At 52.7% G+C, this 18,571-nt stretch overlaps 1 protein-coding gene across 2 annotated transcripts; it reads left to right on the top strand.

Moving 5' to 3' along the window:
- The first annotated feature begins 3,438 nt into the window (after nt 1-3,438).
- On the top strand, nt 3,439-10,295 carry LOC110132421 (E3 ubiquitin-protein ligase TRIM47-like). 2 transcript variants are annotated; one of them, XM_020885794.2, is made up of 9 exons: nt 3,439-3,520; nt 4,100-4,242; nt 4,384-4,427; nt 4,703-5,370; nt 7,606-7,701; nt 7,914-8,147; nt 8,385-8,547; nt 8,770-8,832; nt 9,716-10,295. In XM_020885794.2, exons 3-9 carry the CDS (start codon nt 4,412-4,414, stop codon nt 10,273-10,275), a joined length of 1,800 nt encoding a protein of 599 aa, XP_020741453.1. In that variant the 5' UTR covers nt 3,439-3,520; nt 4,100-4,242; nt 4,384-4,411; the 3' UTR covers nt 10,276-10,295. The 2 variants fall into 2 exon arrangements, with proteins under 2 accessions (XP_020741453.1, XP_070336093.1); XM_070479992.1 differs by lacking the exon at nt 3,439-3,520 and having other exon boundaries at nt 4,098-4,242.
- The last annotated feature ends 8,276 nt before the right edge of the window (nt 10,296-18,571 follow it).

Below are 18,571 nucleotides of genomic sequence, written 5' to 3'. Positions count from 1 at the left end.
GTAAAAAATCCGCCTGTAATGTGGAAGACCCAGATTCCATCCCTGGATCGGGAAGACCCTCTGGAGAAGGGCACGGCAACCCACTCCAGTGTTCTTGCCTGGAGAATTCCATGGACCAAGAAGCCCTAACATAAGACACTGCAAAAGGTCATTGTTCCCAGGTCTGAGAGACAGTCATATCTATTTCTGGGCTATGTTAATTACCCCTCAAATTGGCTTTGTAGGTTTTGATGGGCAACTCAGACCATATGGTCTCCTGATTCCCATGATGAGGGATCAGGCACAGTTTCTCAAAAGGAGAGGAAAGAAAGAAAAAAAAAGAATTAGTCACTCTGTCGTGTCTGACTCTCTGTACCGCCAGGCTCCTTGGTCCATGGAATTCTCCAGGCAAGAATACTGGGTGGGTTTCTGTGCCCTTTTCCAGAGGGCCTTCCCGACCCAGGGATGGAATCCAGGTCTCCCACATTGCAGGCAGATTCTTGTCCACTGGCCCCCCTGGGAAGCCTTCAGAAGGAGAGCTGCTGTAAAAGGAGTCAGTCTATCCCGAAACCCTGGGGTCTGCATGGTGAGTCTACTGCTGGGGCCCACTGGAGGCTCTGCGGGGCACTGTTTACAGGTCATCTCAGTTCCACCGAATCTGCTCAGTCGTGAGCCCAGGGGGCAGGCCAGAGCTTACCTTTTTTATAAGAATCATACCATGCAGAAGGATTCTCATCAGTGAGGCTTTCCCCTGGAGTGAACTGTTACCCTGGGAAGTCAGTTTAATTCTATATATTGCAATTAAATTGTTTTTCTATTTCATTATTTCTTAAAAATATTTGCATTAAGATCATGGTTTTCCAAGAGATTTTTGGTGGAAATTTAATTCAATTTAACCAATTCTAGCTTTTGCCCTCATGAGTCACTTTGTGCTTTTATGTCCTCTGTGCTTATTTTCCCCAAGTCAGATGTCACATTTGGCAGCTCAGAAATTTGATGGACCAATGGTTAATAATCCAGCTTCCAACACAGGTGACGTGGGTTTGATCCCTGCTCAGGGAACTAACATCCCACATGTCGCAGAGCAACTAAGCCCACCCACCACAACTAGAGAGTATGTGTGCTGCAGTAAAAGACCCCGAGTGTCACAACTAGGATCCGACACAGCCAAACAAATATTTTTTTAAAAAAATCTAAGTCTCATATCTAAATTTGAGTATTTTTAACTGGTTGGTTTTCTGTTAGTTATTTCTAGCAAAACATAAAGTGGATAGAAGACTAATAGTTCGTATTTCTCAGCTTTCTTGTAAGAAAATTGTGAGCAAGTTCACTTGGATATTCTTGGATGGCTTTATGTCTAAGCTTGGGCTATTGCTCCTACTCACATTTCATTCTGATAGGCCCCGCACATGCACTGTCTACACAGTTGGCAAAACACCCTCAAAATATGCCCTCCTTTGTGCAGTTACGATAGGTAGCTGATAAGCACTCAGTGGAGGCGGGAGGGTTTGGAAGTCCCCGCAGAGTTCTTGAATGAGACCCTGACGTTGGAGAAGGGTGTCGTTGGCAGGTGCAGAAGGGATGTGGCGCTCAGCTCTCACTTCTCTCAGGGCTCCGGCAAACGTTCACGTCTTTGCTGCCTTGCGCTGCACAGCCGCTCCATGCCTGGAAATGTGCTGTGCTTAGTCATTCAGTTGTGTCTGACTCTTTGCGACCTCATGGACTGTAGCCCGCCAGGCTCCTCTATCCATGGGGATTCTCCAGGCAAGAATACTGGAGTGGGTATCCTATCCCTTCTCCAGGGGATCTTCCCAGCCCAGGAATCCAACCGGAGGCACTGATAACGAAAGCTGAGTCCTGGAGTCCTACTGCTTGAATGGGAGAGGGGAATTCTGGAGGCAGAGAGGAAACAGCCAAGCAGCTAGCTGCCTAATGGCCAAGGGAGCATTCATCGGAGCCTAGGTAGAGGCAGAGGGGTAGAGATGCTGAGCTGTAATCAAGGGCCTCGGAGATACTTACAGGCAGCCTCATATTCAAGAACCCCTACAGGCACTTCGTAATCCAGTGGTTAAGAATCTGCCTCGCAACGCAGGGGACTCGGGTTCCATCCCTCATAGGAAACTAAGATTTCCCTGGTTGGGGAACGAAGTTGCATGTTGCAACTACTAAGGCCCGAGTGCCACAGCTAGAGAGTCTGTGCACCACAGCGAAAGATCCCATGTGCCACGACTAAGACCCAAGGCAGCCAAGTAAAAGAAACCCTACAAATCCTAAGGGGGATAAATAAGAACACACATCAAACTCCAGGAGATAGTGAAGGACAAGGAAGCCTGGCGTGCTGCAGTCCACGGGGTCACAAAGAGTCGAACACGAACACGGCTTAGCAACTGAACAGCAACACAGAAATAACAAAATGAAAACAAATTTGGAGAAAATCTTACAAGTCACCAGAAGCAGGGGAAAAGGTTACCTTCAAAGAAGCAGCAGTAAGACTGACAGTCACCTCCTCAACAGAAAGATATAAACCAGAAGACAGCGGAGGGGACTTCCCTGGCAGCCCCATGGTTAAGACTCCAGGCTTCCAATGCAGGGGGGAAAGGTTTGATCCCTGGTGGGGGAACTAAGATCCCATAGTCTGTGCAGCATGGCCAAAAAGTAAGTAACAATAAAAATAAAATTTTTTTTTTAAATACAGTGGAATTAAATCCTCCAAAATACTGAAAAGAAAATAGCTGCCAGTGTAGAATTACCAAGTGAAAATATTCTTCAGAAGTAAAGATGAGGACTTCTCCACTGGTCCAGTGGCTAAGATGCTCCCAATGCAGAGGGCCCAGTTTCAATCCCTGGCCAGGGAACTAGATCCCACATGCCATAACTAAGACCTGGAGCAGTCAAATAAATATAATTTTTTTTTTTTGAAAGAGTAACATATTGGGACGTCCCTGGTGGTCCAGGGATTAAGACTCAGTGCTTCCACTGCAGGGGACACAGGCTCCACCCTTGGTCGGGGAACTAAGATCCTGCCTGCTGCATGGTGAAGCCCCCAAAACAGAAAGAATTACATACTGCAAACTTTTCAGGGCATGTATCCTGTTGGGTGAGAAAGCTGGGGAAACAAACACTGACAAGAAGCTATCGCAGTGATGAGACTCTCTCCTAAGCTTCAGTCATCTTTTCCTTCTGAGGATCAGAACCACAGTGGAAAACAACAATCTTGAGCATCACCAATCGGATAATGTTTGGTTCATTCAACTTCAAACCAGGAGTGAGGCTTGAGATCTCTTCTACAACGACCGTGTTGATTCACCAGAGAACCAAGGTCCCAAGAGAGGAAACAGCTTGCCCAAGATCGCCCTGCCACTTAGTTGCCACCTTCCTTCTCTGCTTAGTAAACTGAGCCCCCCAAGTCCACTGCAAGGGGCCTGGGTGCAGCAGCAGCTGTCTCCTGGGATGAAGGTTCCGGAGCAAAGAATATCCTGGGAGGGGCCGGACTCCTCACCACTGCAGCATGTCCAGTGGCACCTCTTTCTTTTTTTCTGAAGTAAGTTTTCCTGGAAAATATTAAAAGAAAAGTAGATTTCCATGTGCACACGTGCATGTGTGCTAAGTCACTTCAGTCGTGCCCGACTCTTTGCGACCCCATGGACTGTAGCCCGCCAGGCTCCTCTGTTCGTGGGATTCTCCAGGCAAGAATACTGGAGTGGGTAGCCATTCCCTTCTCCAGGGGATCTTCCCAACCCAGGGATCCAACTCGAGTCTCTTATGCTACCTGCATTGGCAGGCAGGTTCTTTACCACTAGTGCCACTGAGAGGCCCTTCCATGTACTCGCGAGCCGTTCCTGCCCCCCCCCCCCAAAAAGCATTATTCAAACTCCAGGAAGCATTTGCAGTCAATTTCTATGATGATGAAAAGCTTTAAAAATCCTTATAATCCTATAAAGACATTTGGGGAGAAACATGTTTCATGGTGGTTTTCTTTTAAAGCCAAAGAATAGATGAATATATATGGTTAACTGAGGCACACAACATCATTAATAATCAACTGAAATATGTTTTTTTTTTTATTAACTGGAATACCATGTTTTACTATTTACTTATTTTCATGTCTTCCTTTATTGAGTCTCTTTTGCCCTGCTGACATCACAAGCAGAAGGCTGGGGCTGGTCATGCTTGAATTGTGACATCAGGAGCAAAACTGTGGGCAGTCTCAAGGAGGGGGTCCAACGCGATAGGGGGACCGCAGAACAGCAGCCAGAGGGAAAGGTGAGAAGGTGGTCATCCAACTTCCGGGGATGTAAAGGGCTGGGGTTGGGGCACACCGGGCTGGGAGTCCTCCCAGCAGCTGGTGACCTGGGGCCTCGCCCCCTCCCCCCACCGCGGGGGTTCTCTTCCCTCCATCCACAGGGCAGCCAAGCCTCTGGCTCTCCTTGACATGCAGAGAGTTTCACGTAAGTACTTGTGCGCAGACCTTTTTCCCAAAGGGCCAAGGAAGTGGCTCATTTCCCTTGTCACCATATGACTTCTTCCTGCCTACCCACCTTCCAGGAATTCGGGCAGGGACAAAAACACAGGCCTCAGTTTATGCCCTCCGAGGGTTGACCAATGGCACAGTCCCGGTACCCCATGGGCAGACCAGCTGCTTCCAACAGAAGAAAAGGGGTCCCCCTCAAAGGCCCCTCAACTCCTGCCATGGCTTCAACCTGGCTTTGCCCCGTCTTCCCAGAGCCAGTCCAGGACCAAGCCCCAGCCCTGCAGCCCACGGCCAAGCTCTCGGGACCTCCGCAAGGCCGGTTCCTGATGGACGACAGCAGTCTCTGCACGCTGGAGGACCAAGTCCTCTGTCCCGTTTGCCTGGAGGTGTTCCGCAACCCGGTCACCACCGCCTGCGGGCACAACTTCTGCATGAGCTGCCTCCAGGGTTTCTGGGACTACCAGGCCACCATGGGCGAGCCCCTCTACTGCCCCCAGTGCCGGGAGGGCTTCCCCACGCGGCCTCGCCTCTGCAAGAACGTCATCCTGGAGGAGATGGTGACCTGCTTCACCCAGGCCAAGGGCCAGACCTTGGGGTCCTCACTGAGCCTGGCCGGGCCCAGGGACGTGCCCTGCGACTTCTGTGCCCCCGAGAAGCTCAAGTCCATCAAGTCGTGCCTGCAGTGCATGGCCTCCCTGTGCGAGAAGCACCTGCGCAGCCACTTTGAGGACCAGGTGTTCCACGGGCACCAGCTGCTGGAGCCCGTGTGGGACCTCAAGAGCCGGCTGTGCCGGAAGCACCGCAAGCTCCGGCGGCTGTACTGCCGCACCGAGGGCTGCTGCGTGTGCGGGGCCTGCCTGCTGGAGGAGCACAAGAACCACGACACCATCCCGCTGGAGGAGGAGCGGGCGCACAAGGAGGTGAGGGGCAGGGCAGGGGAGAGGGAGGGGGAGGGTGGATGGGGGAGGGGAGAGGGAGGGGAGGGGAGAAGGGAGAGGCAGGGGAGAGGGGAGAGGCAGGGGGAGGGTGGATGGGGGAGGGGAGAGGGAGGATGGGGAAGGGAAGGGGGAAGGGAAGGGGAGGCCGAGGAGCAAGAGGACTCTATGTTCCAGGCACACCATTCCAGGAAGGAAAGGACTGTAGCCATTAAAGTGTCCTTAGTGGCCCAGCCATGTCTGACTCTCTGCAACTGCATAGACTGTAGCCTGCCATGCTCCTCTGTCCATGGGGTTCTACAAGCAAGAATACTGGATTGGGTTGCCATTTACTTCTCCAGCCATTAAAATGATGCTGGGAATTCCTTGGTAGCTCAGGTCGATTAAAAAAAAAAAAAAATCTGCCTGCAGTGAAGGAGACCTGGATTCGATTCCTGGGTCAGGCAGATCCCCTGGAGAATGAAATGACAACCCACTCCAGTACTCTTGCCTGGAGAACCCCATGGACAGAGGAGCCTGGTGGGCTGCAGTCCATGGAGTCGAGAAGAGCTGGACACCACTTGGGACTAAAGCACCCAGAGTGATGCTCATGAGATGTGAAAAAGTGTATCAGACTGACTGAATAAGGATCCAGAGACTTCCCTGGCTGTCCAGTGGTTAAGACTCTGCTTCCGCTTAGGGGAGCACATGTTTATCCCTGGTGGGGGAAGATCCTTCATGCCGTGCACTGCAATAAAAAAAAAAAAAATTAATAAAATGGTTAGTTATTTATAAAAAAAAAAAAGGATCGAAAGTTATTTGTGATGAATCCTATTTTAAAAATTTTTGCACAGAAAAAGGAATGGCTGAAAGGTAACATAACAAAATACAAACATGTCAGGTTGGGTGAATCCCTTCCTTTTTTTCTATTTTCAAATTACGTTTTCTCCATTTGGATTGCCTTCTTTGATGGAGTACTTATATTTGAAACATTCTATCAAGCATATTCTAGAAATGCACTGTTCCAAGGTAGCCACCTGCAAGAAAGCTGCTTGGGCCAGAATGTAAGCCCACTCGCTGCACTGTCCAGCGCAGCTGACGCTTTTTTCACAGCAGGACCTTCTCAACAAGGGAGAGAGGTGTTGCTTTACAGCCTGGCGCAGCTGCTGCTCTTGCTGTGGGTCAGCAGCAGCTCACAGACAGGTGCCTGGAGCCCCAGTGTCCCAGGGCAGATCGTAAATCATGCCGTGCCCGCCCCTGGGATGTGCTTGTGCTGCCGCTCAGTCCTATCTGACGACCCCAAACTGCAGCCCATCAGACTCCTCTGTCCTTGGAATTTTTCAGACAAGAATACCGGAGTGGGTTGCCATTTCCTCCTCCAAGGGGTCTTCCCAACCCAGGGATCGAACCGGCATCTCCTGAGTGTCTGCTTGTGCAGATTCTTTACCGCTGAGCCTCTGGGCTAGCTGAGACCAAAGGCCTATGTGGAGGGACTTGGGGACACGGTTCTTCCTGGACCTGGCGGCACTGCCCCAGGGAGCCAAGGGCTCCGCATCCGATCGACCCCTGCTCACCCCACTGCCCACCCCCAGGCTTCTCAAATCACTGAACCCCTCCATAGCTGCTGCTTGTGATCTGAACCCTATGGTCATCAGCTGTCAGAAGCAGAGAACCTGATTCCTAAGAATGGGGAGTCTCTCGGGGGATGAGAGAACAGAAGTGTGGCCCCGAGGGACTTCCCTCGCGGCCCAGTGGTTAGGACTCTGCATTTCCATTTCAGGGGGCACAGGTTCGATCCCTAGTTGGGGAACTAGGATCCCACATGCCTCACAGCCAAAAAAAATTAAATAGAGGGGTGTCCCTGGGCCATCTACCCTTAAGCCCTACCCATCCTCATTCTCATTCAGACCTCTTAAGAACATAAGAGCTGGGATTTCCCTGGTGGTTCAGTGGTTAAGAATTTGCCCTGCAATGCAGGGGACACAGGTTCAATCCCTGGTAAGGGAACAAAGATCCCACATGCCACAACTAGAGAGTCCATGTACCGAAAGGAAAGATCTATGTGCTACAGCTAAGACCTGATGCAGCTAAATAAGTTGTGTTTTTTTTTTTTTTTTTAATTTAATTGAAGAGGTGCGTTTCTTCTGAGCTCTGACATGGGACTGGCCACAGAGGGCTTCTGCTAGGGCACCTCTCTGAGTCACCAGCCCGCTCCTCTTCCACCTCACCCTCTCACCCCAGGTGGAGGTTCGGAAGGTCCAGGCCAACGTGGAGAACCAGATGCTGATCATCACCTCTGACAGCCAGAAGCACCGGGGCCAGGTGGCTTTTCTCTCGGTAAGCTGGGCCCATCGCCACCTCCGGCCCAGGCTTTGCCAGCGCCCTGCTTCAGGCCGAGGGGGCCTCTCAAGGGCTTGGAGTGGATGGCATGGGGCCAGGCAAACAGAGAGGTGATGCCTTGGCCAGCTTTGGGCCCTCACAGGGAGGGTAAGGAGGTGGGGCTCAAAGACACCTCTCTGTCACCGCCCCCTCCCCACCCCTGCCGCCAGAAATTGATCCAGACAACGCGGGAAGAGGTGAACGCCTGCTTCTCAGAGATCATCCAGGAGATCAAACAGATGCAGATGAAGGTGCTGGATTTCGTGGAGAAAGAGGAGGCTGCTGCCCTGGGGAAGCTGGGTGGCTCCATCCAGCAGAGTCACAACCGGCTCCTGAAGCTCGAGGGGGACAGCATCTGGCTCCGCAGCCTGCTCGCCAACCGCAGTGACCAGCAGTTTCTGCAGGCAAGGCCCCTCCCTACCCCCACTGCCCAGGCCCAGTGCAACGTCCACTGGGCTGCAGGGGCTTTGACAGCCCTAATTCCGATGTCCAAATAAGACAGGAGGAGGGGAGAAAGCTGTCCAGGTTTGAACATGGGCAGCTTTCCCGCCTGCCTCCTGGTTCTGGGGAACCGCTAAGCCCCTGGCCCTTGCTTGGGGCCTGGCTAACAAGTGGTCCTGCCAGCCCCTCCCTGCCTGCAGGAGTTGCCCAGGCTGAAGCACTTCCCTGCCTGCATGGAGCCCCTGATGGGTACCAACTGTGAGGAGAAGCAGAGCTTCCTCCAGTTGCCAGAGACCTTGACGGAGCTCCGGACCCGGCTGGTGGACATGGGTCTCAGCTTCATCAACCAGCTCCTCCTGAAGGGTGAGTTAGAGCCTGCTTGCCTGGGGCGGCTGGAGACCCTCCTGCCTTCTGGGGATGGGCTGCCCCGAGGGCAGCGGTTGGGATTCGGGCACTTGTAAGAGAGCACGGCCTGTCTGTGTGCACCTTCACCAGGTGACTCAACCTCCTGAGAGCCCATGCCTCTCTCTGGAAGGACACTGGGCTGTGGAAGTGTCCTCAGCAAAGCCCCTCCATCTTCCCCAGGCATTAAGATGAACTCCTATGAGGTGCTGCCCCCAGATGTGGACAGGAAAACCCTTCTCAAGTGTGAGTCCTCAGTCCTGGGGTCCAGCCCCAGGGGCGGGAAGGAATGGAAGAGGGTCCTTGGTTGCCTCGACCGACCCAGCCCCACCTCCATTCAGACCAGGGCTCCAGAAAGATGCCAGGTCTCTCCTGCCCTGACCTTGACTCTGGACTGGAGACCTCAGAGGGCCTGAGGCTCCATGGCCCTGAAAGGAAGGGGAGAAGGCTGTCCTGTCCGACGCCCATGGGTGGCAGGGCCTCAACCGCTACCCAGAGGCCGGCACTGCAGCCCTCTGCGCCCCTGATGTGGCTCAGCCTCTGCCCTCAGCTGGGTGCCTGCCGACCTCCCCTGGACTTTAGCCAAGCCAGCGTGGGTGGCCCTGTCCATTTCTTCTATAATCGGTCTCCCTTTTCAGTTAATGTCCCTGCAGCCCCTCTCCCAGGCTGGGCGAGGGACCAAGTGACTCTCTAAGAAATCACCGGTGATGTCTCTGAGGTCTCCAGGGTCACAGCTGATGAACCCTTTGATGACCCCTTCTGAGCGACCTCCTCCAGGAGCCCCTGACACTCCCGCAGCCCCACCCAGTCTTGTGTCCTGAACAAGCAGAAAGGGGGATCATGTTAGGGTTTGGTGGGGGAGGGCAGATAGGGGGACGCTTGGTTGTCCACCTCTCTAGGAAGGCAGGCCTTTGGACAGCACCCAGCCGGACAATGTCCACCCCTGCAAACCAGAGTTGAAAACTTAGAGAGGGGAATGGAGGGGCCACTCTTGGGAGCTGGGGGTGGAAGCACTTGGTGACTTTTGTGCCAAAGCTGTGAGCTTCGGCCCTCCCCTCTCCAGACCTCCAGCGCTCTGCCCCTGGGGCCCTCGGACCCTAGCCCCCTTTCCCATACCCCCTCGGCCCAGGTTACTGCAACCTGAACTTCGACCCCACGACGGCCAGCGAGGAGCTCTTCCTGTTCAAGGAGACCCACTCGGTGCTGAACCTGGGCATCCTCCTGGAGCCCTTCGCGGCGGGCAGCCTCTTCCCGGGCTTCAAGCAGTGGCCGCAGGTGCTGTGCTCGCGGGGCCTGGCCGAGGGCCGCCACTACTGGGAGGCCGACGTGTCCAACTCGTGGGTGTGCCTGGGTGTCACCTACCGCCGCAGCCCCCCGCTCGGCGGCCGCCCGCGCCGCAACATCGTCTACCTGCTGGGCCGCAACCCCTACTCGTGGTGCCTGGAGTGGGACTCGCTCAAGTTCTCCGTGTGGCACAACAACACGCAGACGGTGCTGCACGGCGGCTACCACCGCACGCTGGGCGTGGCGCTCGACTGCGCGGCCGGCTGCCTCTCCTTCTACGGCGTGGCGGGCGGCGTGAGCCTCCTCTACCGCTTCCTCGCCTCCTTCCTGGAGCCGCTCTACCCCGCCGTCATGGTCAGCAGCGGCGCCTCGGTCACGCTCAAGCAGCACCCCTCCGAGGCCTAGGCCAATAAAGCTGGACTCGAGCGCTGGCTGCGCCCGCGGGGAGGGGCGCGCCAGGGAGGGTGGCCGGCCCGAGGAGTCCCCTGACCCGGGGTGGAGGGGCAGGCGGCGAACCCGCCTCCTGACCCGCTGCCTGGATTTCACCAGCGACGACCACCCAGGGGTCCTGGGAATCCCCGAAAACAGGCCGATCCTCCCGTCACCACTGTCACAGGAGAAGGGGCTCTGAACCAGGCTGGCGATCCCCTGGGACTGGGGACAGCCCGCTGGCCTCCAGAGGAGGGATTCCTGACCAGGATACTCGGCCTCTCCCACCCGTGAGCTCCCAAGCCCCGTCGGAGGGTCTCCGGGCTGGTCCTGGCCCCAGGTTGCCCAGGAGTGGGCAGGGCTTGGGCCAGGTGACTCCTCCCCCGCAGGTGGCCAGACGGAGAGTCGGCACCTGACCCGTGGGGGTAGAGGTGTTCTGAGTTGCTGGCTTAATTGGAGGCTAGGAAGTTAAGCCGGGGAATCATGACTGTGCCAGACCTCCCTCCCCAAAAGGCTGAGGGCCTCGGTTCTCAGGCCGGGCTGGGGCCCCCATTCCTCTGCCCAGCAAGAGTTTTTCTCACAGGGCTGGTGTTTTGCAGCTGAGGAGCCTGTGGAACTGAAGCTCTATGGGTGGGTGAACCTTAGACATCCTGCACCCTCCGCAGCGTGCCTGGAAGCTGCTCTCCACGCCCCCCAGACTTAAGCCCCCTGCACTCAGCTCCCCTGGGTAGTACTGCCCGGAAGCCAAGGGGCTTCATTCACATCCAGGTCTCTTCCATCTGACCTGCCCAGCCAGACGGTGTGGAAGTCACAGGGAGAGGCTGGGCCCTGCCCTCCGACCCCAGCAGGGTGTGACAACGGACTCGGCCCCTCTAGGGAAGCGGCCTGGACATTTCCAGCCTTGACCAGTCACTTGTTCCTATAGCTTCTCATGCGAGGGGCCCTGGTGGGGTTAATGATTGGCTCAGAAGAGGAAATGAGACAGTCACGGGGGAGAAAACTCCCTGGGGCAACGTGGTCCAGAACCAGGACGTGCCTGAATTCCATCCCCCCCTGGCCTGTCTCCAGAGACGTCAGTGACCCTCCCCTCGTTTCTCACTCTGGGGCCTGGCAGGGGGGCCGATTAGCAGATGGAAGGTGTGCTCGGATGGCCTCACAGGGCGGGACACCCTTTGGCTGCCCTGAGCCTGGGCTGTGGTTCTGTTTACCTTCCTCCCTGGAGGCTCCACTCAGCACCAGTCCAGTAACTTCCATTCCTCACCAGTACTACTGGTATGGACGGGTAGAAATGAAACTTAAACCTTTTTCCCTTTGGGAAAAAGCTTGCATGCCAAAGTGCTTAAATCTTGCCTCCTCACTTACCCAAATCAGTCCATGGACTGAGGTCAGGAAAGGCTGAGAGGGACTTCCCTGGCGGTCCAGTGGCTAAGACTCTGAGCTCCCAATGCAGAGGGCCCAAGTTCGACCCCTGATCGGGGAACTAGAACCCACGGGCAGCAACTAAAGATTCCTCGACAAAGATCAAAGGTGCTGCAACTAGGGCCCCTCGCAGCCAAATAATTTTTTAAATGCTGAGCAGGTAAAAAGCAGGACCCAAGGAGACAGCACGGATGTGAGTCCTTCCCCACAGTGGAGCCGAGGGAGGGGCCTCTGAAGGAGCCTTCACGTGGTGTGTGATGCTGGAGCCTGATATCCTCAGGCACACGCTGGTGTGAAACCCACATCAAAGGCATGTTACTTGTCCACTTAAACAGCTCCCCACCTTCGTAAACCCCTGGGGGGACACAATGGTAGTCCTGGGAGGGAGCGGTCATCAGTTGCTCACCAGTATTTCAGAAAGCCAAACAGCTAGCAGGCCTGCGTGTCAGTGAGGCTGATCAGGAAACCAAAATGTTGGGGTTCTTGGCTCAGCATTTGCCTCCTGGGCGAATATATCATAGTGGGTGATTCAGGACGCAGGATCAGCCAGAGCTCTTCCATAATCCACATGGGTAAGCCCTGGCCTCAGCCTTTCCCCTACTGTGAAGAGACCAGGGGAGGCACTGTCCCTAGACTGCCACCCACATTCTTCTCATGCCTACCTGCTCCTGCCTTAACGAATTTTTTTTTTTAATGCGAATCCAGACTGGCTGTAAACTAATCTTCCCCAAGGGTTATTTCACTTAAAAAATTCCTGTATCATTTATCACAAGAAGACTATGTTTCTGTATTACTTGGGCAATTTTTAAAATATATTTGCATATTCGATAAAAGTAATTTTGCTTTAATTTAACAAACACATAATGCCTACTGCACACCAGGCCCTGTTCATAGAAAATGAAATGTTCGTGGCAAAACTGAGCTCATTTAAAAACAACCCCCACCCTATGCGGGAGGAAACTGAGGATAAGAAGTGCCTTGTTCAAGATCATGAAGGTACATGAATTGGCGAGCCAGATTCAGACCCAGACGGTCTGCTTTTTCAGTCACTATGCTACACCACCTTTCCAATAGCACATTGTAGAAAATTTACATAATATAGAAACGCAAAAGAAAATAAAATATTCTGGAGCTTCTCTGCTGGCTTAGTGGTAAAGAATCTGCCTGCCAACACAAGGGACCCAGGTTCCATCCCTGATTGGGAAAACCCCACATTCCAAGGGACGACTAAGCCATGCGCCCAACTGCTGAGCCCAAGCTCTCCAGGGCGCACGACCCGAAACTACCAAGCCCGCCCACACTAGAGACCATGTTCTGCAATAAAAGAATTCACCACAGTGAGAAACCCTTGCCCCACAACTAGACAGTAAACCCGCCCCCGCCCGGTTCTCCACAACTAGAGAAAGCCGAAGCACAGCAAGGAAGACCCGGCACACCCAAAGGTAAATCTTTTTTCTTTTAAAAAAGATATTCCTACCATAATCCTTACCACCTCCCTGCAGAGATAACCTCTCCTGGAGAATTTCCTTGCAGGCTTTTGTTATAAAGATGTAGATGTTGTAGCTAGAACACACAACTATCATGCATCTTCCAAAGTTACTTTCAAAACATAACATGATATAATATTACATCCTACACATATGTCCTACAGCTTTGTCTTATCTTTTACTCCTTCCCCGATTCCCTCTAGAGGTGGGTGGCAAGTGGCGGCCCAGCCGAAGTCACAGATGTTTCTTCCTGGATGTTACCAAAAGTTTGACCCAGACTCATGGGGTGGGAGGGTGAAAGCACGGAGCTGAAGAATGCTGGTAGCAGCAAATGTTTCCGTCCGTCTCTTCGTCCCATCGCACAGGTGAGGACAGAGCAGGAAGCAGGACCAGCTGGCAGGAGTCTCAAGAAGGAGTCTTAACTCTTCCCTCCCCCAGGAGAGGGTGTGCGCAGGCTAGAAGTGGAAGGGAGGGGATGTTTGTGGGAGCCTCTGGCAGAGGCCCTGCCTGTAATGCAGTAGCTACCGGACGGCTGTCAGGAGCATCTCCCCTAAGCCAGCATAAGTACAAACTCTGCAGTTTTCTTCTGTGAGAAAGGCAATCTGTTGGGGACCTGGACTGGGTCCCACCAGCTCTCCAGAGGTAAGCCGGGCTTCCCTGGTGGTTCAGTGGTAAAGAATCTGCCTGCCAATGCAGGAGACACAGGTTCGATCCCTGGTCAGGGAAGATCCCACGTGCCACGGAGCAACTAAGCCCATCCGTCACAACTATTGAGCCTGTGCTCTAGAACCTGGGAATCCAAACTACTGCAGCCTGCCAGCTAGGACCCATGCTCCACAAGAGAAGCCAGCACAATGAGAAACCCATGCATGACAACAAAGGAGCCCTCGCTCACCATAACGAGGGAAAAGCCCACGTGGCAACGGAGACCCAGCACAGCCAAAAATAAATAAATAAAATATAAAAATAAAAAACAAAGAGGCAAACCATCTCCAGCCCTCCCTGCGGACCCAACCCCATCCCCACTCCCACCCCAGCTCCTTCCCTCAAACATCAGTGTCCGGTTGTCTTTCGGACTGCCTCACCAGCCCCCGCTCCATTATACTCTCCAACGCAATTCACCTCCCGCCCTTTGCTCCTGCCATCCCCTCTGCTGGGAGCATGCTTCCACCCTCACCCCCTTCCTTATTCTTCCTCCTCATGACTTCTTTTTTTTGGGGGGGGGGCAGAGCCCCACAGCATGTGGGATCTTAGTTCCCCAACGAGGAAGTCCCTCAACTGAGTCTTAATGACTAAGGAGGAGAAAGTAACAAGTGATGAGAAGGAAGGACTTCGCTGGTGGTCTGGTGGCTAAGACTCTGAACTCCTAATGCAGGGGACTCAGGTTCCATCCCTGGTCAATGAACTAGATCCCACATAACGCAACTAAAAATCCTGAATACTGCAGCTAAGACCCAGTGCAGCCAAAAAAAAAAAAAAAAACAAAACCCGAGGAATCACTTAAAAAAAACAAACTTAACTAAGATACATTTTGCCCCAGGAAGCCACTCGCAAACCCTCTTCTCCCTAAGCCAGGTGGGCATTCCCCTCTCCTGCCATCACCTTCTACATGCGTCCCTCCTGGCACCCACCTTGCTTCATGTGGGAATTCATCAGACCAGCTGCAGGCTGGGTATGTCATATTGGTCTCTCTTGCTTAGCATATGCCTGCCACATGTGAAAGTGTGAAAGTAACTCAGTCATGTCCAACTCTCTGTAACCCCATGGACTGTAGCCTGCCAGACTCCTCTGTCCATGAGATTCTCCAGGCAAGGACACTGGAGTGTATTGCATTCTCCAGGAAATCTTCCTGACCCAGGGATTGAATCTGGGTCTCCACTGCAGGAAGATTCTTTACCATCTGAGCCAGCGCTTAATTGATATTGACCTAAGGACTGAAGGAACACTTCTGGCGGTCAGGGGGTGGAAGGCCACCTAGATCCTTTCCTGGGTCAGGCTCGGCTGGCTGGGTGCAAATGGCCTAGGAAGGGCTGCTCACCTGGTTCCTTCTTCCTTTGCATCCTTTTCTCCCTCCTGAAGCCAGGTCCATGTGCCCACTGCATCCAGATAGATGCAAAGGACCTGTGTATTCCTCTCTGGTTTCCATCTCGACCTCCCGTCTAGCCTGAAGATACTTCGAGGCTGAGGGCCCTCCAGCAGGTGTATGAGGGGAGAGACACAGACCTCTCTAGCCTCTGTTTCCTGATCTGTAGGAAGGCATGGATTGAGAATCACTTGTATTTGCTGAAGATTATACAACTCCCAGGGCTTCTCAAACCAGACGGCTGGAAAACATGGTGCATTTCAGGTAGAGCCAAGACTAGGATGAAGCCAGTGAGACCCTCATCAGGGGCTCAGCATTTAAGTGCATGCATGTGTGCTCAGTTGCTCAGTTGCCCAACTCTGTGTGACCCAATGGACTGTAGCCCGCCAGGCTTCTCTATCTATGGGATTTTCCTGGCAAGAGTATTGGAGTGGGTTACCATTTCCTTTTCCAGGGGAACTTCCCAACCCAAGGATTGAACCCATGTCTCCTGAATTAGCAGGTGGATTCTTTACCACTGAGCCACCTGGGAACCCTTCAGGATTTAAGGGGAGGAGCAAAAAAAACTCAGGAAACAAGATAAATAATATTTAAGGCAATATTTCACCAAATCAAACTTAATGCAAAAATCCATGATAGATAGAATTGTAAATAAAGACTCATCTTTTGGGAATTCCCCGGCAGTCTAGCGGTTAAGACTTTGCTCTTTCACTGCCAAAGGCATGGGTTCAGTCCCTGATAAGGGAACTAGGATCCTGCAAGCTGGGCAGCATGGCCTAGAAGAAGGAAAAAAGGACGCATTTTTAATGACCTGACCCATTGCTTGTACTACCTGCCGCGTACCCCTTGCACTAGTCCCAGCCCTGATTCCAACAAAATTTTACTCATGAAACCATTGACCACTCCACTGGTACTCTTTTTTTTTTTAAAGGCTGCTCTGTGTGGCATATGGGATCTTAGTTCCCTGATTAGGGATCGAACTCATTGCTGCATTGGGAGCTCGGAGTCTTAACCACTGGACCACCAGGGAAGTCCCCATTGGCCATACATTATTGGTCTGATTTTCTAAAAATATTACCTTTAAATTATTATTAGATTATTATGTATGTATTTCAAGAATTATTTTTGTGTTTATATTTTTGGCTGCGCTGGGGCTTTGTCGCTGCACACAGGCTTTCTCTAGTGGCAGCAAGCAGGGGCTACTCTCTAGCTTTCATGCATGGGCTTCTCATTGAGATGGCTTCTCTCGGTGCTCAGCGGAGGCTCACAGGCTCAGCTGTCCTGCGGCATGTGGGATCTTCCCGGTCCAGGGGTCGAACATGTGTCCCCTGCGTTGGCAAGCAGATTCTTCACCACTGGATCACCAGGGAAGTTCTTATTATTTATCTTGTTTACTGAGTTTTGCTGGTGTCCCTGTAAATTTTGAATTCCAGGCAAGTGCTTCTTCACTCATCTCACCCCAGACAGGGGTGTCACATGTCCAGAATTTAGTAGCTGAACCAGAGGGAGATGGCATTGATGCCAACTGTCCTGTGAGCTCAGAACAATCACGCCCAAGTGCCTACAATGCCCCCGTTGTCAGTAATGTGTATGTACACTGATGCTTCAGGTGAAAATCTGAATAAACTAAGGGACAGGCTTTGAGGGGCCTTGTGGCCACACCAGGGACAGTGGGTGCTGGTGTTAATGGAAAGCTCTGGCTGATGTTGGGCTTCAGGGTCACTGGGGCACATGAGTGAAGGTGCCAGGTTGGATATCTGGGCTGAACATAGAACATGTGGAGGGGTCAGTATAAAGGTGGTGGTGGGAGCTAGAGTTGGGGCATGAGGAGAGGAGAGGGTGAAAGTCAGAGCCTGTGGGACTCTGCCATTCAAAGGTCAAGTGCAGGCACTTCGCTGGCGGCCCAGTGGCTAAGATGCTACACTTCCTGTGCAGGGTGCCTGGGTTGGATCCCTGGTCAGGAACGTAGGTCCCACGTGCCACAACTGAAGATCCTGCATGCTGCAACTAAGACCCGGCACAGCCAAAACAAATGAATGAATAAATATTTTAAAAAGGAGCTCTTTCCACCGTCTTTCTGTCCTGCCAGAATGGTGCTCATGAATGTCCTGACTGATGTGCTCAAGTGTATCAGCAATACCAAAAAGAGAAGCAAACGCCAGGTGCTTGTTAGGCCATGCTCCAAAGTCATCATCAGGTTTCTGATTGTGATGATGAAGCATGGTTACATTGGCGAATTTGACATCATTGATGATCATAGGCTGGGAAAGTTATTGTGAACCTCACAGGCAGGCTGAATGAGTGTGGAGTGATCAGCCCCAGATTTGATGTGCATCTCAAAAATCTAGAAGAATGGCAGAATAACCTGCTCCCATCTCGTCGGTTTGGTTTCATTGTCCTGACAACCTCAGCTGGCATCACGGACTGTGAAGAAGCAAGACAAAAATGTACAGGAGGAAAAAAAAAAATCCTTGGATTCTTCTTCGAGGGATGGACTGTATACAAATAAAATGCCTCAGAGGGAAAAAAGAAAGACAGAGCAGTGACTGCCGTGGTGGTCCAGTGGTTAAGACGCCCTGCTTCCAACGCAGGGGGTGTGGGTTCGAACACTGGTCGGGAAACTACGATCCCATGTGGTATTCAATGCATCCAAACACACAGACAGACAGAACAAAGGCCAAGAGCAAACATCACAGGTGGCCAGAGACACTAGAGGAAGCCCAGGAGGGAGTGACGTTCCACAAACCAGAGAAAGAGATGATTTCAAAGAGGGAGGGACCAGTGTGGTCTGATGCTTCAGGCAGATCAGGACTAGACGTGCTCATTGGATGTGAGCTCATGGGGTGGGAATGGTGAGTGGGGCAGAAGTTTGCCTTGGAGAAAGAAGGGGGAGTGGAGGCGTCAGGCTATGGAGGGGTGGGGGCGGGAGCCCAAGGCGGGTATCAAGAGAAGGAGGGTAGATTTTTGTTCTGGTTTCATTTTAGAAGAGGCTCGAGCTTGCTTGAATGCCAGTCTCACACAACAGCCTGCCTGCATGACAATCTGAAATTTCTCTGCCTAGATCTGTGCCCAGCAGAAATTTTAGATTTAGCAGGAAATGCTTAAAAAAAAAAAAGCCACAGTTTCCAAGGGAAGAAGAATAAGGGTCAAGGGCAGAGGGCACCCTAGGAACACGAGGGAAGACCCCTCAGAGGAGGTGGACCTGGGGATGCAACCCGAGGATGGGTGTCTCCATCAGGCCACAAATGCCCACTGGGCACCTGAGCTGGGTTGAATAGAATCT

The sequence above is a fragment of the Odocoileus virginianus genome, chromosome 17, assembly GCF_023699985.2.
Source record: "Odocoileus virginianus isolate 20LAN1187 ecotype Illinois chromosome 17, Ovbor_1.2, whole genome shotgun sequence".
NCBI lineage: Eukaryota > Metazoa > Chordata > Mammalia > Artiodactyla > Cervidae > Odocoileus > Odocoileus virginianus.
This window is presented reverse-complemented; position numbering and strand designations above follow the sequence as displayed.

Coding starts and splice junctions, on each gene's coding strand:
- LOC110132421 (XM_020885794.2), top strand. Junction 5,371..7,605: donor AGGAGCGGGCGCACAAGGAG/GTGAGGGGCAGG, acceptor CTCTCACCCCAG/GTGGAGGTTCGGAAGGTCCA. Junction 7,702..7,913: donor GCCAGGTGGCTTTTCTCTCG/GTAAGCTGGGCC, acceptor CCCTGCCGCCAG/AAATTGATCCAGACAACGCG.